The sequence below is a fragment of the Hoplias malabaricus genome, chromosome X1 (genome assembly GCF_029633855.1).
Source record: "Hoplias malabaricus isolate fHopMal1 chromosome X1, fHopMal1.hap1, whole genome shotgun sequence".
Taxonomy (NCBI): domain Eukaryota; kingdom Metazoa; phylum Chordata; class Actinopteri; order Characiformes; family Erythrinidae; genus Hoplias; species Hoplias malabaricus.
In genome coordinates this window covers 13,096,741-13,122,716 of record NC_089818.1, presented here as the reverse complement: position 1 = coordinate 13,122,716, position 25,976 = coordinate 13,096,741, and the positions used below count along the sequence as shown (strand labels likewise).

General features: G+C 40.4%; 1 protein-coding gene across 1 annotated transcript in view; it reads left to right on the top strand.

Annotated features, from left to right (window-relative positions):
* The window catches only part of LOC136675668 (chloride channel protein 2-like), a 75,489-nt gene that overhangs the window by 38,472 nt on the left and 11,041 nt on the right, over nucleotides 1-25,976 (top strand). Inside the window, exons 3-20 of the mRNA XM_066652359.1 lie at nucleotides 2,459-2,590; nucleotides 3,546-3,674; nucleotides 4,523-4,656; nucleotides 6,367-6,444; nucleotides 8,068-8,091; nucleotides 8,517-8,595; nucleotides 9,255-9,380; nucleotides 10,057-10,141; nucleotides 11,893-11,994; nucleotides 12,354-12,438; nucleotides 13,324-13,479; nucleotides 15,328-15,397; nucleotides 17,497-17,607; nucleotides 19,992-20,202; nucleotides 20,817-20,950; nucleotides 22,855-23,033; nucleotides 23,226-23,334; nucleotides 24,828-24,874. Coding sequence (XP_066508456.1) covers nucleotides 2,459-2,590; nucleotides 3,546-3,674; nucleotides 4,523-4,656; nucleotides 6,367-6,444; nucleotides 8,068-8,091; nucleotides 8,517-8,595; nucleotides 9,255-9,380; nucleotides 10,057-10,141; nucleotides 11,893-11,994; nucleotides 12,354-12,438; nucleotides 13,324-13,479; nucleotides 15,328-15,397; nucleotides 17,497-17,607; nucleotides 19,992-20,202; nucleotides 20,817-20,950; nucleotides 22,855-23,033; nucleotides 23,226-23,334; nucleotides 24,828-24,874 — 1,991 coding nt within the window. The remainder of the gene's footprint in view (nucleotides 1-2,458; nucleotides 2,591-3,545; nucleotides 3,675-4,522; nucleotides 4,657-6,366; nucleotides 6,445-8,067; nucleotides 8,092-8,516; nucleotides 8,596-9,254; nucleotides 9,381-10,056; nucleotides 10,142-11,892; nucleotides 11,995-12,353; nucleotides 12,439-13,323; nucleotides 13,480-15,327; nucleotides 15,398-17,496; nucleotides 17,608-19,991; nucleotides 20,203-20,816; nucleotides 20,951-22,854; nucleotides 23,034-23,225; nucleotides 23,335-24,827; nucleotides 24,875-25,976) is intronic.

The following is a 25,976-nucleotide window of genomic DNA, read 5'->3' as shown; positions in this document are numbered from 1 at the left end:
CATGTCGCCTGTACCTCAATCCACCACTGACTGTGAGCTCTAATTGACATCAGCTGCAATCAGAATGCAGAGGCACTGCTTATATCCATGGAGGACAGAGCACAGAAACAGAAGACGAAGCCCTCTCTAGAAAACCTGAAAGTGCTGTTGGGGGAGATGAGTCTTCTGTGCTGAAAGGCAAGTTTGGGAAATCCCTGTAAAGAAAGTAAAAAATCTGTGTATGAACTAGAAAAAGGGTAAGATGTGCAGAGGTAAAACACGAAGGTCTGCTTTTATAACTGTATATTTTTATCTAATTCTCAGGTGTGACATTTGTTTTTCCTTTGTCTTCCAATGCACCTTCTCCCAAAACACTGCAGCTGTCAGTTTCAAAGTCGCTGCGCTGCCTCTTTCTCCTTGGTGTTATAAAGAACAGCGCGTTCATGGAGGCAGTTCAAGCTTTAAAAACGTTTCTGATCCATTTGCGTAATCTCCTCCTCAACCTCTGCAGCTCAGTCTTTGTCTGACCACTCACTGAAGTCTGCAGCTCAAGGGCAACCTGATAATTGTATGCTTCTATACACTATTAAAAATCACTAGTAGTGATTTGTTAAAGCAGATATAATATGATGAAATCCCTGGTTCATATTAATATGGAGATTTGGAGCCCACCAACCCACACACTATAAAACAAGACCCAGTCAGTTTTCTGTTGGTTGCCTGAAAACATTGGATAAAACGAGTCGTTCTAATTCTGCTTTGCATCTGACGTCACGTGCAGACACTTATTGCCCAGTCCCTGAAGCAAAACAAACACAACGAGCGTGGAAATATAAGAGCGCTGAGTGAAAACGTAGAAGAAAGAGAACCGAGCAAAAATGGCTAAAACCAGAGCTACTGCTCCATGCTCCTAACGGCTGTGCACTTGGGTTGGGGTGAACAGAGTGAAAGGAACAGGCGCTGAAAGTGGCCGTGCTGAACAGGCCTGTTTAGAAAGGGGGAGAACGCTGCTGTGAGGTTTTTACCAGAACTGTGTTCCACTGTGAAGAAGTTGCGATATATCGCCTTTAACAACAATTCTAAGATTTAGTAAATTTCACTAATGGTATATAGTGGATGTTTGTGGAAACACCAAAGACAAGCTTAAACAAACCTATGCTAAAGTGTTTAGATAATGTTGGATTTTACAGTTTACAGTTAAATTTAGGTTTATTTTCTGGATGGTCTCAAAGGGAATTGCAAAAGTCTGTGTTTAAGATGTGAAGTAATTTAATGTAGAGACTGGAGATTTCTCTCCAGTGTTGGTGAATGGAACCAGGCATCTCCACATGCCCATAATACCCATAATATAATTCCCTCTCCACCTCCACAAGCGCCTTCACTATCTGTTCTATAGAGTGATAGTGACTATGGAAATAAGTGAAAATTTCAAGTGTGACCTAAGTTTAAATTTAAAGTTTTCAGTTTTAAAGCAATCATGGGATCAAGATGCCATTACTTCAAAAACTCTCTCACACACACACATGCACACACAGAGAGAGAGAGAGGGAGAGAGAGAGAGAGAGAGAGAGCCCCTTACACTGAGACATGTCTCTCTAAGCTCTGCCATTCAAATTCGGCTTATGTTCACTGACACAGACACAAACACACATTTCTGCTACGGTCCTCTGTCTCTGTGCTTGTGTCCATCTCTTAGTGTGCCATTTCATATCCTTTCTCTTGTGTCTCTGTGTCTCAGAGAGAGTGAGGGAGAAACTGTATGCAGTCAGTTGTGTGTCTTGTGATTTTTTTTTTGTGAGTTTCTGCCCACTGCCGCCGGACTTTAATTGCTTCTCTCTGAGCTGCTCTTAACTGTGCTGCACTGAGGGAGTATTGACTTTTCCTTTCTCTCTCTCTCTCTCTCTCTCTCTTTCTGAGCTGATTGAAAACAGAAATATGTGTGAAGACCAATCCTGTTCAAAAGTCTGGAGTCAACGTTCAAGTGTGGAATCATATCAGACCAGTTTAGCCGCAGTTCTGTCTATAAATGCATGACCTGATTCTGAAAAGCGAGGTGTGAGATGAGTCCCGAATATTGAAGAAAGCTGTAGCATCAGAAATGAAGTTATTTTAGACAGAAAGAGTTCATATCAAGCATTGCTCAAAAGAAATATTTCTAAAGTGGCAGATAAATGTTGGAATCAGACCTATAAATTACCCCAAACTTCACAGTGTGGCCCTCAGATCCTTACACTCACCATTTCACCCAATCAAACGCCAAATTGAAGAAATGACCATTCACTCACTGCTTGATATAGGCATCTGGCAATGGTTTTAATCATGTGGCTGATCTGTAACTGTTTTGAGACAGTATGGAGTACAGCTGATGAAAATGTGGATGATTTATAAATTAATAATTAATTAAATGATGAAGCCCACACTAACGAACCTTAGTGTTGTAGATGATGCAGTGGCCTCTGACCCCATGTGTTTTCTGCAGTGTGTACTTCGCGCTGTCAGAGGTTTCTGATTTCTCGAGTCGGTGAAGACTGGATCTTCCTCATACTCCTCGGCCTCCTCATGGCTCTGGTCAGTTGGGTCATGGACTACACCATCGCCTTCTGTCAGCAAGGTGAGGGGCAGCAGGGTGTGGGGGGGTGAGGGGCAACAGGGTGCTGGGGGGTGAGGGAGAGCAGGGTGCAGGCAAGGGGTTGGATGAAGGGGCAGCAGGGTGTGGGGAAGTGATGGGCAGCAAGGTGTGGGGAAGTGTGTGGCAGCAGGGTGCAGGGGGTGGAGTGAGGGGCAGCAGTGTGTAGGGGGAGTGAGTGGCAGCAGGGGGGCAGTGAGGGGCAGCAGTGTGTGGTGGAGTGAGTGGCAGCAGGGTGTTGGGGAATGTGATAGCAGGGTGTGTGGGCAGTGAGTGGCAGCAGGGTGCAGGGGGGCAGTGACGGGCAGAAGGGTCTGGGGGAGTGAGAGGTAGCAGGGTGTGGGACAAAAAGGTGCGGAGCAATGAGGGGCTGCAGGATGCAGGGCAGTGAGGGGCAGCAGAGTGTGGGGAAGTCGGGTGGGAAGTGAGAGACAACAGGATGAGGGGCAGCAGGGTGCTGGGAAGTGAGGAACAGCAGGATGTGGGGAAATAAGGGGCAGCAAGGTGCAGGGCAGCGAGGGGCAGCAGGGTTGGGAGCGGCAGCTTTAAGTATATTACATGTATTACATTTATTTTTTCTTTTATTTTCTAATTGACCTTATATCAGTATTTTAATGGTTGTATGTTGTCTTTTAGGTTTAAACACTTTTTAGCTGCTTTTAAAATTTTATTTTTTTAATGATCTTTTAAAATTTTATTTGTACTATTATCTATTTTGTGTTTTTTACTGCTGTAATATGCCTTTAGTAAAGCACTTTAAATGGCCTTTGTGTAAAAAAGTGCTCTGTAAATAAATTTGCCTTTCCTAAGATATATATTTGCATCATGTGCACCCATGCATCTGTATAAAATGTATAAAATAAAATATAAAAGTGTTTTACTCATGGACTTTGTGCAAAAGTCTAATGAGGCAAGTGTGTGTGTGTGTTTGTGTGTGTAGCACAGAAGTGGATGTATGGAGGTCTGGACAGTAACATGCTACTGCAGTATTTGGCCTGGGTCACGTACCCTGTCGTCCTCATCACCTTCTCCGCAGGATTCACTCAGATACTTGCTCCACAAGCAGTGGGTGAGATACACACACAACCACACACTCAAAACCATCTGCAAATGTTTGGTTACACTTGGATCAGTTCAATTGACAAATCTTCTTGATTTTACAACTGAAGACTGAATAATTAGCACATTAATTGTACACAGTTTTAAAGTATTTGAATAGCACCTTTAAAAACATGTCCCAATTTTGTACCTCTCACTACACACTTATTTGTAGTACACACTATTCTCAAGACATATTTATTCATATTCGTTCCCATTTATGGACCATATGCCTGAACAAAATAGAAAGCATTTGTTCATTTTATTTAAAAATAAAAACTAGATGATCTACCACCAAAGAACAATATACCACAAAATGTCTGCCCACCACTTCCCTTTACAATATTTCAGGCAAAGACACGAACTGGAACAGTTCCGATTCCTTGTTGGTGGAAAAGCGCTATGTGAAATATGGCTGAACTAACAACAGACGGTGTAGTAGCTCCATCTAAAGTTCTCTCTGTGAAATATGGCTGAACTTACAGTTCGTACTCAAGCATGCGCATTTCAACATTAGGAGTCAGTTAGTCGGTCACTCAGTAAGAGAAAATGCCTCTTCTAGGCCGGCACGGTAGGCGGTCCGGCAATAAAGACATGTCTGAACTCTGCACTCCACCAGAGGGCACTTAGGCCTTGGGGATCTTGTCTGTTAAATAAGGAAGAATACAGACCTGGATAGCTCAGTTAGCATTTAGCAACTCTACACTCTGTGGTTGATAATTAATTGATTGATGTTGTGAAAAATCGATTATCCAATTTAATTGTAACGTACAATACACTAACTTTACACTTCTGCTCACCCTCTGATTCTTTTCGCAGGCTCTGGGATTCCAGAGATGAAGACTATTCTTCGAGGAGTTGTGCTGAAGGAGTATTTGACCTTTAAGACCTTTGTGGCCAAAGTCATTGGTCTGACCTGTGCTCTGGGCAGTGGGATGCCTCTGGGCAAAGAGGTGAGAGAGGACACAACTGGGTTTTTTTTTTTTGTCTTGTTTCTTTGCTACATATTTTACCAAAGGGGGTTAAATGCTTCTAACTATGACTTAATGTCATGGCTGCACTGTGGCTTTAAAGCCACCTAAAGCCCCATTCGGATTGGATTAGATGTCTGTAATAAAAATTTTACACCCCTCCTCTGTGATAAACGTCTCGCATCAGGGCAGCAATGAAAAACGAGAGGATGAGCAAGTTTCTAGTTCCTGAATTATAGCACATTCTCACATGACCAAGAGTGAATCAGTAGCAAAACTATCTTGCTCTTTTTAACAGCTTCACCAAGTAACTGTTTCAGTAACTCTTTATTTTGCATATTGTTCGACTGCTCTGAAAAAATTTCCTGGAAGTATCTATAAAAATGATTGCTCAAAGGTTAAATACAGTGCGCAGCACTGCTCAACATGAGGCAAGATCTGTTAGTTAAAATGCATAGTATGGCATCAGTACAGGATCAAAATTATCAGATGACTGCTAAATTCAGTGAAAAAATCAGGTAATTAAGCCTGTAATTTTCTCAGAGGACTTTGGGGGAAAAACACACATGGTGTTTTGGTTGGAAGTAAAATTACAGAGGACCCCATAAAAGAGAGAATTACCCCAGGAACCCATGGAAATTTAATTCTGTTCAAAGAGGGCTTAACTCTGCATTTAACTAATTTCACAAGGTGTACATGCTTTTATTGCCATTTGGTAGTTTGGCGGACACAATAAGAATGCGGCAAGGTGGGTGGAGTGGGGCTGCAAGGTTTGAAACATTAGGAAAAAAATAAATAATAAATGCTTTTGTTCCTGTAGGACACACAGCCTCAATCTGATTTCGTCTGAGTTTCAGTTTCTGCTGTTGTGTAACTACTGTTTTTAAAGTCGCTCTGATGTGAACGCTAGTCTCCTGATATCCTGATATTGGCCCTTCCCAAATCTATTTGAAATCAGTCTGAGGCAGTGCATTCTCAAACACTGGCAGTCTGAATGATTGGAAATGGTGGCTGGAATTCCACTTGGAAAATTTCAGATGGAGATGGAGAAGTCTATGGAATCTCGAAAATCATTTTTCGTGCGAATGAGAGATGCATGAAGCTAATATCAGACAGTTACAGGTTCCATATAAATTTTTAAAGGTTGCGTTGTAAAATCAGCAATTTTCTATTATAGATTACATTTTAAAAATAACAAGCAATAATTGATTATTTGGAATTTGATATTATTTGGGATAATATGTAAAGTAAAACTTGTGGGGGAAAGATTGCACTTAAATTATGTTATTTTTAGAACCACTAATGTGTACTTAATCACTACTAATAAGTATTTTAAATTAAATTAAGTAATGCTTATTTTATACTATAGTGTAAATATATTTATATAGTTAGTAGTATATGTCATATACCTCGAATGAACAAGTTTTGTAATACTGTATATAGTCATTTTATTAGTGACTATTTTGACGTGGACCCCCCGTGACCCTAAATTGGATAAGCGGTTACAGATAATGGATGGATGGATTATATTTATTATGCTTAAATGAGATATTAGTAGTGATTTAATACAAATTAGTGTTTCAAAATAACATACTTTAAGTACACTTTTTTTCTATAAGGGAAATATGACTAATTACCTTATTCCTAGCTTTTAAATCCCCAGTGTGGTCTCTCTCTCTGTCTCCCGCCCAGGGTCCATTTGTCCATGTGGCCAGTCTGTGTGCTGCTCTTCTCAGTAAATTCATGGCTCTTTTTGGAGGAATCTACATGGTGAGAGCTTTATTTTTATCTGTTGCGTAGTTTTTTGTCACCCCTCTGGGGTCTGAGGGATGTTCTGGTTGCTGCTGGTCTTCTCAAACTCTTTCGCCTTTCAGAACAGTCTCAGCTCTCTGGAAAGAGCTTCGTTTGAGGCAGAGCTGGAGATCATTCGCCCTAAATCTGAAAAGCAGAAGCTTTCGCAAACTCTTCATCTCTTTGTGAAAACACACTTGCCCATGTGTGGACATCGGTCAGTTTCACAATGAAAGGAGAAGGACACATGACTCCACTGGTCTCACACAGACAGAGACAGACCGCAGACATGTCTCGTGTGTCTCAGCCCCCCTTCACAGCCTAGGTTTTGGTGATGATACAGAGTGGACAGCGCAGAATGCACAGTGACAGAAATAGCTGTGTTATCACAGAGAGTTTCGTAACAACATCTAGAAATATTGAATTTGGTGTACGGGTGCATTCTTTGACCCCAGAGGGTTAAACAATGCCTTACTGACTAATACAACTGTTACGTCTCACACACACAAGGGTTAAAATACAAAAATTTAAGCCTGTGTTTTTCTAGAATTTGTAAATTCTGTTAGTTGTTTAACAGCCTTTAATTTCATAATTTCTGCGTCAGAAATCGTTAATTTGCTGGCATCCAAGACAAACAAGTCACTAAATCTTGGCAGAGTTTCTAACGATACCAGTAATGGCAAGACCTCAACACTGGCCGATATCATCGATATTATCAGAAAACAAATATATTGGTCTGGCCTTACTGCAAAGCTTCAGTCCTCCCCGAAAGTTCTCAGGTCTTTTATGAATCATCAGATATCACATAGTATGAGAAAGTGAACCATAGCTCAGCGCAGTAAAAGATTTACGAGCCTATCAATCGTGATGTTTATCTTTCAATCTCTGGCCCTGGTCCAGCTCTCCTGCCGCCGCCTGAGCTGTGTGTGAATCGATCAATAATGTTGTTCGTACAAAACGAGTTTGACAGAAGACTTGGGGCTCTAAACCGTTGTGGAAGGTTTGAGCTGAGAGCTGTAACCGGATGGCTCTCCGATGCAGTGTAATTAGTCTAAGGAGTCGGTCGCATGTTTGCATGCCACTGCAGGTACCAGGCTAATTATCGTCTGACGCCTGCGTGTACCTGTGGGTGTTAGTTTTGATTACAAGAAAAGAGAAAGCTTTGATTAGCCCCCATCATTATAAATGAACAGACACTTTACGCTGAACCTCGTGGGGCACACACTCAGCTCTCTGCTCCGGCTTTGGCTTGTTCCAGTGTGGACGGAAATGGAATGAATATTTGAAGGAGAGGCCAACATTAATTCATTTTTTAAAACACTGCATTGCTTGATAATTGGCTGCAAAAAAAAAAAGCCCAGCTAATTATCCATTCACAAGTGAAATTTCGGAACCATTATCAGCGCACTGCTAAATTTAGGCTGTTTATCCACTGGGAATATGTGTGAATACAGAAGTGTGGTGTGTTTTAAAGCTTTTAAAGCAGGTGTTCTGTTAGCAGAGCAGTGCAATATGCGGCATAATTTTAACGGCTTAGTTATGACAGGCCGTAATGTGCAGGTACTCACTTATATCCATGTCTATTTTTACTTACTGCTGAAGGAAGAGCCTTTTGAGGGAAACAAGGTAAGAGGGTGTGCTGGTATGACTGTGCAGATATGTCCACGTCACCAACCAATATTTTAAACACCTCTGTTTATCTTTAACGATAAGCAAAACCTAGATCCTTATTTTTACTGTCTGTTCCCCATTTGTGTTTTTACCTTTTATTTACCTTTTATTTTCTGCTTTCCTCTGCCTGATGTGTGTGTGACAATCATCTTTTTTAAATCTACATTCAAGAACACACAGATTTAATGGCTTGGCACATTAAAAAGAGTCTGTTCTTGTTGATTATTGTGGTGATTGTGGTACACAGAGATGTAGACAGTAGAACTCTGCAGTGATAACCTGTTCAGTGTTACATAATACAGCCTTGGAAAGCTCTGCACAGTGTGTGTATGTGTGTATCTGTATGTGTATGTGTGTGTGTGTGTATTTTTTTCTTGCAGAATGAGCTGAGGAACACAGAGATGCTCTCTGCAGCATGTGCGGTTGGAGTTGGCTGCTGCTTTGCTGCCCCCATTGGAGGTAAAACGCATTACACTTCACCGGAATTCGTTCAAAACTCTGACCTCTAATTCCATTAGAGGAGTTAGAAAGTAATGTTTACATAATTTGCTACTAAAGTTTAGGGGCAGCTTATATTGTTTTAAATGTTGAGCTTTTTAATCAATGTTTGTAGATTAAAGGTGCAGTGGGTGAGATTTAGCAGAATCTTGTGGTGAGGTTACAGATTGCATGAAACTGAATACCATTCCCTCACCTCTCCCTCGCTTTCCAAGCTGCTGCTTCAACATAAATACCTGAGAGTCAGAGTAGAGTTTGGTTGGTATTCATAGTTGTAGGTGCTTATGATCATGATCAAAAGATGGATTTGTTTACCGTACCCCATTTTCACTCATAATCAATCCCCCTCAATCTCATATACTGCACCTTTAATGTAAGTAAACACTTGTCATTCTTTAAGTCAATTAAACATTTAAACATTTATGTGAATTTATATTAAATTATTCTTGATGAAAGTTTGTGTGTGGGCGTGTATTGATAAAATGTGGTGAAACAAGCATTTAAGATAAAGCTGGTCATTGTACCCTTAAGTCTCCTGTATGTAAATGAGCTCTGATCTGGTTGGCTGTCCTGTATTATATCTCAGGGACCTGTGATTTAATGTGAGCTGTTTTCTGCAGGAGTTCTCTTCAGCATCGAGGTGACATCCACTTTCTTCGCAGTGAGGAATTACTGGAGAGGCTTCTTTGCTGCCACCTTCAGTGCCTTCATCTTCAGGGTACTGGCGGTGTGGAACAAAGATGAGGGTGAGAGGGAGTCCTTGGATTGAACCCTTTTGAAAGCACTCAGAACAGAGGGTCTGTGTGTTACACCTGTTATTTACTCTTTAGATCTGACTCTATAATAACTCTGACTCTGTAATAGCTGGTTTATAGGAGTTTACAGGGTTAATAAATAAGTAGTAAAGCCCATAGGGAAATGAAATATGATTATGGTGCTGGCATATTTCCATATTTCTGTTTTCAAAATACGATAGAATTTCCTTTTGGGTTTAAGAGTGCTTTCTAAAGGACATATACATATAGAAACATATGCAGTAAAATCTGCACTGAATAATTAATAGCAGTTACTGAACGATTCATAATAAATACGGAATAATTTATATTAGACCTGAGTATTTCATAACAGACAGAAAATAATAATTCATAGTAGTTACTGAATAATTAATAACAAATGCTTCATTTATCATAGCAGATACTCCATAATTCATGATATATACAGAATATTTCAAAGCAGATGCTGAATAATTCATAACAGATAAATAATAATGCATAATAGATACTGAATAATTGTATGGTCACTTAATATTGAATTTTAAGAGTAATAACTGAATAATAATTCTGCAGTTTAAGAGATTAAATAGTACAAGTAAAGTGAAAGTCAAGCACATTTTCTCTCTCTCTCTCTCTCTCTCTCTCTCAGAGACCATCACTGCTCTGTTTAAGACTCGTTTTCGTCTTGACTTCCCATTTGATCTGCAGGAGCTGCCAGCCTTCGCTGTGCTGGGGTATGCGTCTCACTCCTATTTATTTCATTATGAATGTCCTCGTCTCAGGTTTGGACACTGTCCAGGTTTACGGTTCTGTCTCCTCCTTTATCAGAGCCATGTCCAAAATATTTAAATCTTTGGCAGGAGTCAGCACCAAAAAATGTCCCACTTCGTTCATAATTAAGTTTTTAATTGGGTCTGAGACTGATGCATTGCAATAACACAACAATCTAATTATTATTATTATGGAGTTTTAGGTTTTTAAACTTGGTTTAGAAACAGCTGTGAAACTGTAAAAACGCTGCGGTGAAATCAGAGGAATAATGAAACTCGCTCTAAAAGCGTAATTTATAAGCTGTGTAATTACACACTGATCAGATTCATCTTGTTTCCGCTAATGGGAAAACTGGCTGGTGATGAAGAGGGATCCAGCTCGGCTTGGCACCAACTCGCATTTAAAGGTCCATTAGAGAGTTTCATTTCATTTTCTAAGTCTGTAAAATATTAGGACCTTCATAAAATCAGAAAAGTGCTTCATCTAAAGAAAACCCAGTGTACCTGTGTTTCCCAGGTGTTGCAAGTCTGTTTCTATGTTCACTAGGATTAAACCCTTTTGCTAAGTGGTTGCTGTCATGTCCCAAGTGGTTGCTAAGGTGATTCTGGTGGTTGCTAAGTCATCATCTAAATGGCTCCCTATTTACTTTATTTGGGCATTTCTCAAGCTTCTGAATCATAAGTTGAATTCCAGGGTGATTTTGCGGTCACTACAATCTCTCACAATTAACTTATAATTTATAATAAACATCATAGACCACTACATGAGCTGAATGTGGACCAGGATGCATTGCAAGTTTCTTTGTTACTATGCAACAGACAGTGAAAGTGTCCAAATTTACTAAACAGTGCCTCACTCCCTAGCACACTACGAATGAGGTATTAGGGAGTCATTTTGGTCACAGCCTAGTATTGGTATTGGCATTTGGGTGCTATGATGGTTGCTATAGTGTCCCAGGTTGTTGCTACTGGGCAAGTACAGGCGCTTGCTATAGAAGTTTCTCTTTTGTTTTGATTATGTTGAACCAAAAAGCCAGTATGTAATAGGGAATAGGCAGAAGTTCAATATTCTCACTACCTTCCGTACCAAAAATAAATAAATAAATAAATTATATATATATATATATATATATATATATATATATATATATATATATATATATATATATATATATAAAGAACTACATTGTCACTGTATATATATATATATACAGTGACAATGTAGTTCTCACTCGCACTGGTTTCTGTGAGGGACATTGACAGGGGCAAGTTTTTTCAGGGGTGTCCCCCATTGGCTAATGAGTTCTTGAATGATAGAATAGTGCCCCAGAGGAAAAACTCTTAGTTGCTGCACTAAAAAGAAAATGTGAAAGAGCATTGGAAATATCAGAGAGTGCAAAAACTAAAAGTCAGGCAGCGCAAGCAAGAGAGCTGCAGTGTAACTGTAACTGAAAGCAAGTTCAAAAGACCAAAATGTCAAAGTTGGTGACAAACACAATTACATCCTTGTGAGAATCTGTTTAACGTTTGAGACTGTTTTCTCTTCGTTTGTTTTTTTTTTTCTCAAATTCTAAGGTTGTTGGTTTTTTCATTTTGCACAGATCTGATTCCAGATTATTTATTAGACTATTTCAGGTCTCTCTGAGATTGGACTGTGGCTCTGGTTTGTGTCCCAGTAAAGAGGAGGCCTCAGTCTTTCTCCTCTGTTTCCTCAGGATTGCCAGTGGTTTCGGTGGGGCTCTGTTTGTGTACCTGAACAGACTGATAGTGGAGTCCATGAGGAAGCAGAAAACCATCAACAAGTTCCTGCTGAAGAAGTAAGAAGCTCTCATTTCAGTCGGATGTTTTTACTGTGTGCGTGGCTTTGGGGGTTAACCCTGCACACAGGATCAGGGGATTTCTTTCTGTTTCTTTGCTTGCTCTCCTTTCTTTTCATTCTTTCTTGTTTTCTCTTTCCACCATTTCATTTTGTATTTCCCTTTCTTCTTCTCTTTTCCCCACTGTCTCTTCACTCTTTCTTTTTCTTTCTTTTTTCTCTCACTATTTCTCCATTCTCTCTCTCTTTCACTATAACTTTTCTCCCTCTGAAATTCTTTATTTCTTTCTCACTTTCCCTTCATGTCTCCCTCTATTTCTCTCTCTCTCTCTCTCTCTCTCTCTCTCTCTCTCTCTCTAGGAGGCTGGTGTATCCAGCTCTGGTCACTCTCCTGGTGTCCACTCTCACTTTTCCTCCAGGGTTTGGACAGTTTATGGCAGGCCAGGTCTGTTCTGTGTGCGATCCACTCTGTGTGGTTTATGTTTGCAATGTCAAACAAAGGCCTGGACTCACTGGGATTAGAAAGGATTATGTCATCTTGTACTTAACGATATGCTGTGTTTTGAAAAGTTATTCCCAAATAACAAGGACACACTGGTCTGTGACTCACCATCAAGAACCGCCTGGAAGTCCCATAAGTCACAAGTTGACTCTTTAATGCTGATTAGTCAAGAATATCCGTTCTTAAAGTCACATCCGTTCCCTGCTGATTCTCTTTAGGAACAGGTCTTCCTATTCCTGTATGTTGGAGTTTCCTGTCAACAAGACTTCCCCTGTTTTGAGTTTGTGAGTTTCAGAGATTCTCAGGGTACTGCGGGGTGGCTCTGTGGCACTGTAAGGAGACCGGTGATACCCAAGCGAAAGAAAGTCATTCTTGACCTCTGGCTGAAACACTAGCCACACGCTCTACACTGCTCTCTAGTGGAACATAGAGTTCATATATGTAAAGGCTCTTATGAGAATGTATAACACTAGAAAAAGGTTGTAGCTAATAAAGCCTACTTATCCACCACAAATGATTCAGAAACTGACCTGAAACTGATAAATGAGACTGAGGGGGTCTGATTGATTCTGCAACCGCAGTCGTGCGAGATTCTGTAATTATACACGTTTACTGTGGACCTTAAAGTTGAAGAGTCCTAATAAAACAGCCAGGGAGTGATTTTCTTAAATAATGACTTGTCCTAAGTGTATCCAGGCCTTTAAACAACATGTGTACTGGCTTTTATTGATCTCTGAGAGGTAGACACTGTGAGTTATTGGTCATTCATATTATCCTGGGATTAATTCCAGCTATAAATCCAGATGCATGTGTTCCTCCCATCTAAAGCTGACCCAGCATGAGTCTTTAGTAGCGCTATTCGATAACCGAACATGGTACAAGCAGGGCGTGGCCGAGGAGTTTGAGTACGCCAGTCATCCACAGGCATGGAAACACCCGCAGGTCAGCGTCTTCATCACACTTCTCCTCTTCATCGTCATGAAGGTACGGATACACAGTTTCACAAAGGATAATATTATATGATGTTATGTTAAGTGAAATCCTTACATATCTACTTAGTTTACCTGCTGTTTTTCTTTATGTGATTATTGTAAAATATTTTAAGATTATTTACCTCTTTCTGGAGAGTTTTACTAGTTTTTAGTTGATATTATTTTTAAAGAAAATCTGAGTCTGAGAATGTGTGAGTGAATGTGTCGCCCTGTGAGGGACTGGCGCCCCCTCCAGTGTGTGTTCCTGCCTTACACCCAGTGATTCTATGTAGCCTCCGGACCCTCTGAGACAGTGATTACAGACAATGAATGAATGAATGTCTAAGTATAAAAATAATGAAAATAATTTCAACAGCTAAATATCTGTCAACAGAATAAGACATTTCCTTTCGATATAATCACTTAAAATCAACATTTTCTCCCTCTTCTCCACAGTGGAACACAGTCCTGGTTCTTAATGATATGTCTGTGACCCCATCAGAACAGCGGTTTTCAGCACCGATTCCGTTAAATGATAATGAACCGCTCGCTGTTCACCCTGACACTGAGCACACAGCAGTGAGGAGCGAGGAGCAGAGGCTCTGTTTTTTTTAGCTGTTTTCACTCAGTTCTCTTTCTTCTCCATTCTCATTTTCTCTTTTTTTACTCTGTACTCTTATTACTCCATGCATGTTTTGTCTGTTTTGCTGCGTTTAGTCTCGTCTTTGCGCTCTCACATAAATGCAGGTTCAGTGTTGTGATTGGGACTCAGACAAGGGAGGGGTTCTAAAGTCTCTGCATTTGACATCAGAAGCAGAGCAGAATCAGAACAACTCACTTTATCCCATGTTTCGAAAAATGACTGGGTGGTCTGTTTCGCAGTGTGTATGTTGGTGGGCACCGGATAATATCAATATTTTTTATAATATATTCCCAGGCAAATTTATGTCTAGAAATAGCATTTGTTCTAAAGTTTAGTGTTGTTGTCTTGTTTTGTTGTTTTCTTGACTGATTGACTTTGTGGCACCACAGGAATGAACCCTGGTGTTTAAAGTCGTAAAAGATTAATGACTTATGATTTATACATGAAAGCTGTAGACCTGAGATTTCAAATTAACCTCAGTAAAAGTTTTTATTTTACTTAAAACTGTGTTATGTTTGTTATACATTTTTAATGAAGCTAATGCACTGAATGTGTGCTGCTTTTGACCTGAATGCATATTTATGGGGTGCAGTCGGTTAAACAATCTGAAGAATGAGGTTGAATTTAATCGTCTTGTTTAACCTCTGATGGAGATACTAGACACTTTTTAAAAATCCCCAGCTTTCAATGAAGCATCTTCATCCCATATTTTGTGACATTTCCAGGACTCTCAAAGGCATCTAGTTTTTCTCATCACACTTTCTGTTACGTGTGTGTTCCACTTTCCGATCCCAGATTATTTGGCTTGTTTCCACTGTAGATTATAGACCGACACTGCTCACACACTGATGAAGCTGAGCAAGTCTTGGAGGAGACCTCCTCCTAGAAAAGCAATTGTCAACAAAATCCTTGTTCCAATCACAGACATGGCCGTACGAAGTCCCCAGCTTCTGCTTTGTGAAATATTTATTTTCCTACATTTTGATTCCTTTCCCTGTTTTATATGAGGCATGTTTTCACAGATGCAGGGACAATTAATAGCAGATACTGTCTTGTGTCTCTGGTGAACTGTGAAACTTGGACCTCGTACATGTGACAATTCGAGTGTTTCAAACACACACACAAGGGACAAAGTTGGAGTGACCTGTGAGCGGTTGTAAACCGTGAGTTAACCGTCTGTGTTTTAACCCAAGTTTGTACTCTCTCCTGTTCCTGCAGTTCTGGATGTCTGCTGTGGCCACAACCATGCCGGTTCCGTGTGGAGCGTTCATGCCCGTCTTCCTCATTGGTACGATATTTCTGCCTTTGTTTTTTTAATTCCTCCATGTGGTGTGGTCAGCTCCTGGATCTCATGCATTCAGACCATACCACACACCTTTGTGTTGACCAGTTTGGAGCAGAGGTGGGGAGAGGTTCCTGCGGCCGAGCTTAAACAAAATCACAGGAGCTGAAGAAGGTCTTCTGCTACTGGACCTGTGTCTTCAGAAATATTTGTTGTACAAATAAGTTTTAAACTGTTTTTGTGTAGCGTATAACTGTAATTCAAAATTCAAATGTTCTCCTGCTCTTCTGTCTTTTTATGGTAACTGTTGTGTCATATTAAAATCACAGTTGTCATTATATTCAACAAAAAATAACCTGAAAACGAAGCGATGTGGAAATGGCGAATAAAGAATTTTTTTTGGTCGCTGCATTCTTTATGAGCTCCATCAGGAAAAATTGTTCTGTTCTTGGGGATAATATTGTATCCAAAAGTATGGGTGAGTTTTGGTTTAGACGAATTAAAGATGGGGATTTTAATGTTAGCAACTGTGAATGTGGTGTATTCATACTTCATTTTTTGTTAGACAGTGGGAGAGTCATTTACCAAAAAATGACTAAAGAGTGGGAGAATACTTGAAATTTGAATTGCAATTATGTTAATTATATGTTACACAAAACACACACACACACACCCTCAACAAAATATACTTAACAAATCCATCATTATATGCTAAATATCTGAGCGATGGGAGCTCTTTGTGTTTGTTTTTTTCTTCTTTTTTTTTGAGTGAGTGAGCAGATTTTCATCTTCATTTGTTGATTCACTTGCATATGTTTTTTTTTGTTTGCTTAATATTTGTGTTTCTCCTCTTCCTCGCCCCCTCCCCTCTTCATCGCCACCTCCATCACTGTGACTAAAGACTAAAGACTCACTGACTGACTGCTGTAACCAGAGAAAAGAAACACTGCCATTTTTGAGTCCAGAATCATCTTCATGTCTGTGCCCACAATGTGAGTATCCTACATAAGCTTCTGTGCTCTTATGTTTCAACATTTCTACATCTGTATTTCTATTTGATATCTTATTTCTTTCATGTTTTACTTCACATTTTATTTAACACACTCTCATCTTTGTAGTAAATGCCCTTGCATTCCTCGACTGCTGCTGTAATAACGTTTTCTCTTCCCTAGGATATATAAAATCCTTTTTATCTATCTCCTAATAAACTGTACGTCCACAAGAATCAAGTCAGGCCATCTTTAACTACTTTAGAGTGCACTGTTTATTTAATCTCTATAGAAAAGTAGTGACCAATAGAATTGGATGCACTAAAGCAGCTGCACATGAGCCTTTCTACATGACTGTTGGAAAGGGGAATGAAGCCCCAGCACAAGGCTGAGGACTGTCAGGCTCCATGTTTTCTCATGGAGCTCCATGCGGGCTGTAATCTTGGGACGGTTTTGCAGTGACATGAGAGAGAAATGGACACACGGCAAGGACGCCAAAGCAGTGAGACAAAGTGACGCATCATTATACATCAGTACAGAGCCACATCATCAACACCTATAGCAGAGTTGAGCCTGAGGAGGCGCTGTTGAGGCAGAACTGACCACAATAACAATAGGCCTCATTTACCAATATCATCTGAAATTTGGTCTTGACAAGCAGGAAAATTGGGGACGGAGGAAGTGTAGGAACTCCTTGAGAAATGCACCTAACCCCCAACAGTTCCCCAGGTGCTGGGATGGCTGCACAGACATTTCAGATCTCAAATAATGAGTGGCTCAAGATCCTGTTCTTACCTAAGAGCAAATCTCAACTGAGAAAATACTGGGGAATGTCAGAATCTTTGTGAAAGTAAGTTTATTTTAAGAAGAAAATTCTTCTTAAGAACAGTTGATGAATGAGGCCTGATGTTTTATAAAAGGTTTGGAAGAATATGTTCACGATTTAAAACTCAACTATTACAGAGCGGTACATCTCTGCTCTTTATGAAAATCAAAGTATTAAGGTGGTAATATGTGACTAGTATGTCTGTTTTTTGCCATATATTTATACTTGCACATCAGAGCTTAAATAAAATTAAGTAATATTTACAGTGTGTGTGTGTGTGTACTGGACAGGTGCTGCATTCGGCCGACTGGTGGGTGAAAGCATGGCAGCAGTCTTCCCAGAAGGCATTCACACTGATAGCACTGTGTATCCCATAGTCCCTGGGGGCTACGCGGTTGTAGGTGAGAGCTTTGCATTGTGTATTTGTTCCAGACACCACAGTGTCACTATTCACATCCTACACAACACACATTAACACACCACCACCATGTCAGTTCACTGCAGCGCTGAGAATAATCCACCACCCAACTCATACCTGCTCTGTAGGGGTCCTGAGCGTTGAGGCACAAGGTGAAAGGTGGCTAACAAATTAAAGCAACAGATGGAGTACAGTCTGTAATTGTAGAAATACAGAGTGACCCAGTGTGGTCAGTGGAGCAAAGAGAATAGACAGTGGATGTAGAAATGAGGTGGTGGCTTTAATAATATGGGGATATACAGTACTATGCAGGAGTCTTAACCACCTATGATTAGTATCACCATGAATACAGGAAAAGTAAAATGATTTAACATAATGAAGCACACACACACACACACACACACAATATGACACTCACTGGAATAATGGGATTGGGTTTATTCTGATAGTAGGGTGTTTTGCTTTGGTTTACTTTTTTTTATCAAATTAACTTATTTTAATTAATGTATTTTTAGAATAAATAAATAGCTTCCTAAATCTCATTTCCTCAGGTGTCTAAAACCTTTGCACAATTTTGATAAAATGTTTTTGAAAGGTGATTCCAGACGTCCAATAGTTTTCCTTCTTTCAGAACCTCTCAGTTTGGACCTGTTGCTGCTGTGTTTTATTCTCACCCGCATAATTGAGCCTGGAGGGTGTGTTGTGTGCGGAGTCATGCATTTTTCATTAACCCTCACCACAGAAGAGCCAAATTAGATCAGGCCAATGGAAATGGCTCCTGCAGTAACAAAAAGGAGTGGAACGCTCGCCACCAACCAGGGCCACGGGACCCATAAAGATAGCAGTTAAATCAATGCCCTGCCGTTAAATAACCATGGTCACAGTATAGCTGCTTTTTCCTCTTATGACCATTATTATAGTCCTGTTTCAGAGCGGTCAGTACATCCCCCCGATGCAGACTGTAATGTACTGCTCCGTGCTGCTGTGTGACTGTGTAGCTGAAGGCAGACAGTTAGGATGAAGTGAGCAATAAAGCAACAAAGAGAGTGAGAGGAAGTTCTTAGAAGTTATTTTGCACCACACAATACTAAATATATCTGTCAGGCTCTGGTTTACCCATGAGCTTTGAGTTTTCTGTGTCTGCTGCAGACACACAGCACTTAATTATTATTTTATTATGTGTACAAATAGGTTTTTGTGTAAAGTATAGATATAATTCAAAATTAAAATATTCTCCCACTCTTTTGTCATTTAATAAAAACTGTTGTGTCTGTTTAATTATGCCAGTTGTCATTTTATTTGACAATAACTATCTAAAAATTGAAGTAGTGTGAAAATGGGGAGTAAAGAATTTATTGTTCATTTTCTGAGTTCATTTTATTGCATTCGTTCTGAGCTCCATCAGGAAAAAGAGCTGCAGGAGCATATGATGGATTTGTTCTGTTTTGAGGGATAATATTGTATCCAAAAGTATGTGTGAGTTTTGATTTGGAGGATTTAAAGATGAGGATTTTGATGTTAGTGATTGTGAATGTAGCATTTTAAAGGCGATGTACACAATTTAATTGAAAAACTTTTTTTATAAAATTCAGAAGGCTCACCTTTTGCTGCTCTCCAGTTGGTTTGCACTCTGAACCAGTCTAATGCGTCTCTCTCCAGTATGCTACGCTTTCTCTCTCTCTCTCTCTCTCTCTCTCTGCTCATGGCAGAGGCATCTGTCAGTTTTTAGACAATGGAGAGACTCCAAATTTTGAAAAGCACATACCAAGATGAGGATGTTGCTCTGTTCCTGCTCCAGAGGAGGGTAATATTGACGCATTGTTGCTGTTTCGAATTACTGAAGGTGGAAATGCCTCTAAACTCGGGAGACGGTTAACCGCATTAACAAAAGTGGTACAAAACTAAGCAGCTCGAGTTACGAATGAGTTTCTCTGGTAATTCAAAGAGTGAGTAAAAACCACCTTAAAACCCAAGGAGCTTGTATTGAGATCTACCTTGTATTTTATATTTAGGTTATTTTTTGTTGAATAAAATAACCATTTGCCCTGTGAAGGACTGGTGCCCCCTTGATGGTGTGTTCCTGCCTTGCACCCAATGATTCCATGTAGGCTCCAGACCCACCGCGACCCTGAAATTGTTAAGCAATTATAGACAATGAATGAATGAATAAAATGACCATTGTCATTTTTAATACTACACAATTTACAATTGTTTAATTACAATTATATGTTTCACAAAAACACTTTAAAAAGTATTTGTACACCTAATATTAACTTGATATGTTTCACAACTTGTGAGATGTCATGTGTGTGTACTGTAATCTGGGATGATATGTGTGTTGTGTATGTGTGTGTGTTTTTCCCTCAGGGGCTGCAGCACTGTCTGGAGCGGTCACTCACACGGTATCCACGGCTGTCATCGTATTTGAGCTGACCGGGCAGATTTCTCACATCCTGCCGGTGATGATCGCTGTTATTTTGGCCAACGCCGTGGCCCAGAGCCTGCAGCCCTCTCTGTACGACTCCATCATCAGGATTCAGAAGCTCCCCTACCTCCCAGAACTGGGCTGGGGGCAGGAGTAAGTACTTATCTGCTGTCCTTTATCATGTTAAAGAAACACTATGTAATATTTTACCTTAAAATTAAAGCTTCAAAATCATAGTGATGCTCCACTATAATAGGGAGATCAGAGCCTCTGTCTTTGATACTCCAGGCTCAGCATTGCAGAATCTGCAGTATGTTAGCTTCAGGAGGAGGGCAGGACAACATCACAACTCCACACCCACTTTTAGGACAGTGCTGTAAAAGTGAATTACACATGAGCCAAATTATTCATAATTTTCACAAAAGGTTTATTCGAATTCACATTAATTGAAGAACCCAACCGCTTTGTCACCCCTGGACGGTCATGTTTATCATCTAGCCTACATCCAGGCCACTAGGTGTCAGTATAATAATTGTAAGGGAAAAAATCCAAGACAAACAAGGGCCGAAATGCAAAGAAATCTGTATCTAGATATTTTGAACTAGCTGAATTCAGCTTATATACTTGTATAGGTTGTCTACAAACGTTCGGTGTGTAGTATCAAGCGTATACACTTAGAACAGCTGTTGTTGTGTGTGTGTATGTAGTGCGTGTCTTTTTAACAGGTCCAGGCTCTCACTATTCATTCCCACTTTTCTGCTCTGTAGGAAGTATAATATCCGAGTGGAGGACATCATGGTGAGAGATGTGCGCTACATCACACTGTCCTCCACTTATCGGGATCTGCAGGAGGCTCTAATGGCTGGCCACCTTAAAACTCTCGCCCTGGTCGAGTCTAGAGGTGAGATGATGGCTGTGCTCCAATCTGTGTGCTTGTGTTCTAACTAACACTTATCTAGAGCATAGGTTTCATTTAATTAATAATGTAGTTATTTTGTAACCAATTTGTACTAAACCCCTACTATTATGTCATTTAAATTGCAGTATGTTTCACTTAAAGTAAACTGAGTAGAATAGTCATGTTATTTTGTACCACTTTTGTAATAAAATACATTTTCTGAGCTGACTGAGCTCTATCAAGTCAAATGTGCAATTATTTGTCACTTGTTATGACATACAGTGAAGTTTGTCTTCCACATTTAAAAGACATTAAAAGTGTACTTAAATTATTAATAAAACAAAAAACAGTAATACAAACGCATTGTTAAGGTTCTGTTAATCCACTGTGCAGACCGGTGCAGCTGAAAGTAGAATGACACAATTCAATATGGGCTGTCTTAATAGACAACGGTACTTTCAATATCTTAAAAACCAAAAGTGTGGCTTCTGAGGAGTCGCTACACAGCCTCAGTCCCACTCTCCACCTCATTCAGCACTCATCCTCCCAGTCCAGATCTCCAAAATCCAGGATTATACTCAGTCTCAAAATGCTGCCCACATGATTCAACCCCTCAGGAAATTAGCAAGGGCTACAGAAGTGTCCAGGACAAGATCCCAGTCAACCCTACTCGGATCCACACCACTGAGGAATAAACTCTTGATTCTGAACCTGGAAGTCATAGATACATATATATGAGTGGTGTTCCTGTATTTTCTCACCTTAAACCAGGATGACTAAACGATGAGATGTCCAAGGAAGACCCACTACATTCCTGAGAGGAAGGTAACTGTGGTCTTATATGTTTCATCATCTTTCCATATTCAAGACAACCCCCCCCCCCCCCAAAAAAAAAGGAAGGCTCAGAGCGAGACTTGGTGGTGGCTTTGTGGGAAAAAAACCTTGCCTCTTGTTCAGGAGGTTGCTTGTTTGAATCTGGCCTTGTCTCAGCCTTGGTTGTGATGTGGGGGTCCACTGTGGAGGAGCAGTGAGAAAGAGAAGAGACACAAGGAGAATATCTGCAAGTCCCATCCCTTGTTTCATTCAGGTTCTATAACCCATTCTTCCCATGTCTCCAGAGTGAGCCTGGGCTGTCTCTTCCCCTTCTCAGGTAATGCCTTCTTACCTTCTTCCCCCATGTGTTTGAACCAATAACATCCTCAGCACAGTGACATAGCATCTACCAGTGAGCCACAGGATCTCACAAGTCATGCTTCTATTTTTTTTTTTTTGGACATTTATCTTTTGAACTCTCAGCTTTAGACAGAAGTCTTGAAAAATCTCAACAAGAACAGAATTTGAACCAACAACCTTCAGGCTGCTGGGGCATAGCTTTAACCAGCAGTCCAGAGGACCTTGGAAGTGCCAGACATGTACATCGGTGAGAGGAGATTTGTAAGGATCTTATCCTGGTCTTAGTCTTAAGAGACCTGTGATATCGAGGCTATCGGCTGTCTTTTGTGAGACTTGGCAACTGTCTGAAAGTATTGCACCATGTTTCTCCTGGTTTTGAGCTTCCTTCTTCCAGCTCTACGAGCCCTTCTCATTTTTACATGGAATCGATTGTTTCTCAACCAATGCGTTTCTTCTTAATCACCTTCTGCATGCCTCAGCTCTCAGAAACTAACAGGAACAGGAACCTGCTGTGACTTATCAGGACAACGTTATGTCTCTGTTAACATCACAGACTAGACATGCACAATTAACCTCAAAGCACCACAGCACTTAGGTAGAACATCTGCACCTTGTGTTTCCGAGTATCTGTGGTAGAAACAGTCCTGAGTACTTATTGAAGGCCTTTCATAAATGTTCTCTTTCTCTCTGGTCTTTCCACCACTTTTCTCCTCTGTGCTCCCATCTGACTGTAGACTCCATGATCCTGTTGGGCTCCATTGAGCGGTCTCAGCTCCAGTCTCTCCTCTCTGAACAGCTGGGACGAGGTCGAAGGCTCGAATTCCTGCGAGAACGAGCTCAGGATAACGGCACCCACGTCCCCTCCTTCTCCCAGGATTCCTCGCCCAAGGCCACTAGAGGAGTCCGCTTCCTGGTGAGAGATGACCCGAGGGGGGGGGTGATAATGCTGGGAGATGATAGAGGGAAAAGGGACCATATGTTCTGCAGGGTGGAGGTTTGATAAAAGGATTAGGAATCTCTTTTACAGATGTCCTGAAAGCATGTTCTCCTTTTTCTCAGTGCCTATCTCTCTATTTCACAGCTTGTTTAAACTCCCTCTCTGTAGATTTCCACTGAGGAATCCTCCTACAGCCCCACTCTGACCAACTCCCAAATCCCCCTCAAATCGGCTCTGAAGACGGTTTCTTCCATCAGCAACACAGAGACTCTGAACAGTGTGTATACACCCCTCTGCACATTGGAACATACACACTCTCACACACACACACACTGTATTACTCCAGTAATACCTTACTCCAGGGGTTTTCAAACATTTTGGACATGTGCCCCCTTCAGTCTGTCAGTTTTAAGCGTCATAACACCTCCAGTGTCTATTTCTATCTCTATTCTTTCCCATTTACACAATAAAATAAACACATTTAAAAAATCAAGCTTCTATGAGTTTCTATTCCCTTTAAAAAATATTCCCTTTCACAGAGTAAAATCTTTCGCACATAAAAAATGGATGCAATTTTTAACATAGTGGAACCTTCAAACCAAATCCGACACATTTTCTGTCTCTGCACCGTGAAATCACGGGAAGACATTGGAAAAGGAATAATATTATAAGGAATTAATATAAGGAAAAAAAGGATTTATTGAGTAGGAATATTTATTAATTTTTCATTTTAGTTTAAACACCGCAACTAAACGACACGCACTGTATCTGCCCCAGTCTCCAGAACAACACGGGAGTTCAGCAGTGTTTCCGAAGGACACTTTTGTTCTCAGCGTGTTATGTTTTAAGCTTTTGTGTTCTGCTTCGAACAAGATGAGCCACCATCGTGTTAATTTGTTTGGTCTGTAACCATGACAATGGCTCTGTGATTGGTTGGCCTGATTTTTTAAAGCATCTGTCAAACACAGAAAATAAAACAGGTTTTTATTCAAAATCTGATGCAGCATCGCAGTCTGTCAGTTTGGGACTCGGTGTGAAGGACAACGTTAAAATACATGAGTTCGTTTTCAAAACTTGACATGTATTTTTTTTCATGTATAAAAATCAGACTCTGTGAAAAGGCCTAAAGTCTGTTTTCCACCAACATGAAACTGATTTGGAACTGCACTTACTGACTACCTCTGGTGCATATTGCTTATTTTCAAGCATATTTGGAGTTTGGAGATTATATTATATATCATGCACAAATTATATTAAATAGATTAACCTTTTGGATTTCCACCAACATAATTTGTTTCTCAAACCAGAAAGGTTTGTTCCCAGCTGGAACCAATGAAGAGTCATTTCCTCATTGCGAACTGTGAGGACGAGATACAGGAGCTCCTGAAAGAGCTCAGAGCCTCAAATAAAGCGTTATGAAGCAGTGAAGCTGGACGAGTCATTTACAGAGTGTTATATCATCTTCGATTATATTCTGGGTAAAAACCAGATAACCAGATGGGTCTGTGGAGTTTTTAGTTTTAAAATGGGAAATAAAAACCAGAAAATTCCTCAGTGCACCACAAGCTGACTTCAAATGAAGACAGTAACCATGCTACTATTGGCCAGAGTCTAGTGGGTGAAAAATGATTTTTTAAGCACCATCAAAACAGGGAAACTGCAGTATTATATTTATCTGTTGAGTGTTTGCATTCACCCCAGACCACGTCCAACAAGTTGAAAACCCCTGTCTTACTTCCGCACTCTTTCATGCTCTTTGTTCTGATGCAGGTTCTCCAAGTATGTCCTGTGGAGAGCAAGTGAAGGAGCAGGTGGAGGTAAGGAAACCTTTCCACTAGGAGTGGGAGTTGATTGTAAACTCTGGGCCAATTTATGCGTCTGCGTTGAACCTACGCCATAGGCAATGCAAAGGTCCCACTACAAAAGTAACCCTACATCGTAACCTGACACACACCTCCCCAGAGGGCTGCACAGACCGCAACGACTGTGATTGGACAGGGTCAAACAAAAATGGAACAAGTGGAACAAGGAAAAATATGGATGCCACTGGGGAACAAAAAATATATTGCTACAAGGAGCAGGAACACACAGGAGAAGTGCTGGCGTTGTATTTGTTGCTTTCCTGCCACAACTTGTAAACTATGGTCTGTTCCAATTAGCGCCCTCTTCCCTTAATAGTGTACATTAGGGATTTATTTATTTGTTTAATGTTACACTTATATAGCACCTTTCTAGAAACCCAAGGAAGCTTTACAATCAGCACTCAACATTCAATCCACACACTGGCGAGAAGCAGCAGCCAAACGCGTACAGTGCACTCTCAACTAGAAATGACCATCCACCTGGAGGACTATATCGACGCTAGGATTTCATCCAGGATAGAGCACCAATCCATATCTGGGCACGCACACGTTTCAGTTGGTTGTGTAACTGCAGAGTGAAGCAGTGCAAGATTATAAACACTCACAATGACATAGGGCAACACAGAAGCATAAATTGCCCTTAACACACCTAAGTGCTGCACAATGTATCATTATTTGCAGTCTTTAAACACAACATATAAATAGGCTCCTGGCAGCTAAGAGGCTGAGGACACTTTCTGAATGTGGTGGGGACATGTCTCCACTTTCAGACACCAAACATGTTTTGTATAATATGACTAAATTTGATGTAAAGGAAGGAAATCATGTGTCTGACTCCGTACTTAACTGTTGCTTTATGATTGTGTTAATGTCGTGTTTGCATTGTATGTTTCTTGATATATTTGTCCTTGTTTCTGGAGAAGAGATGGTGGGTTGTCAGTGTCCCCTCATGGCTTTTTAACATTACAGATGTGCACGCGTGGAGAGCGTTGTTGCATTGAACACTGCAGTAACGCTGTGTGCTCCTCCCCTTTTCTTTATTTGTCCTCTTCCTAAA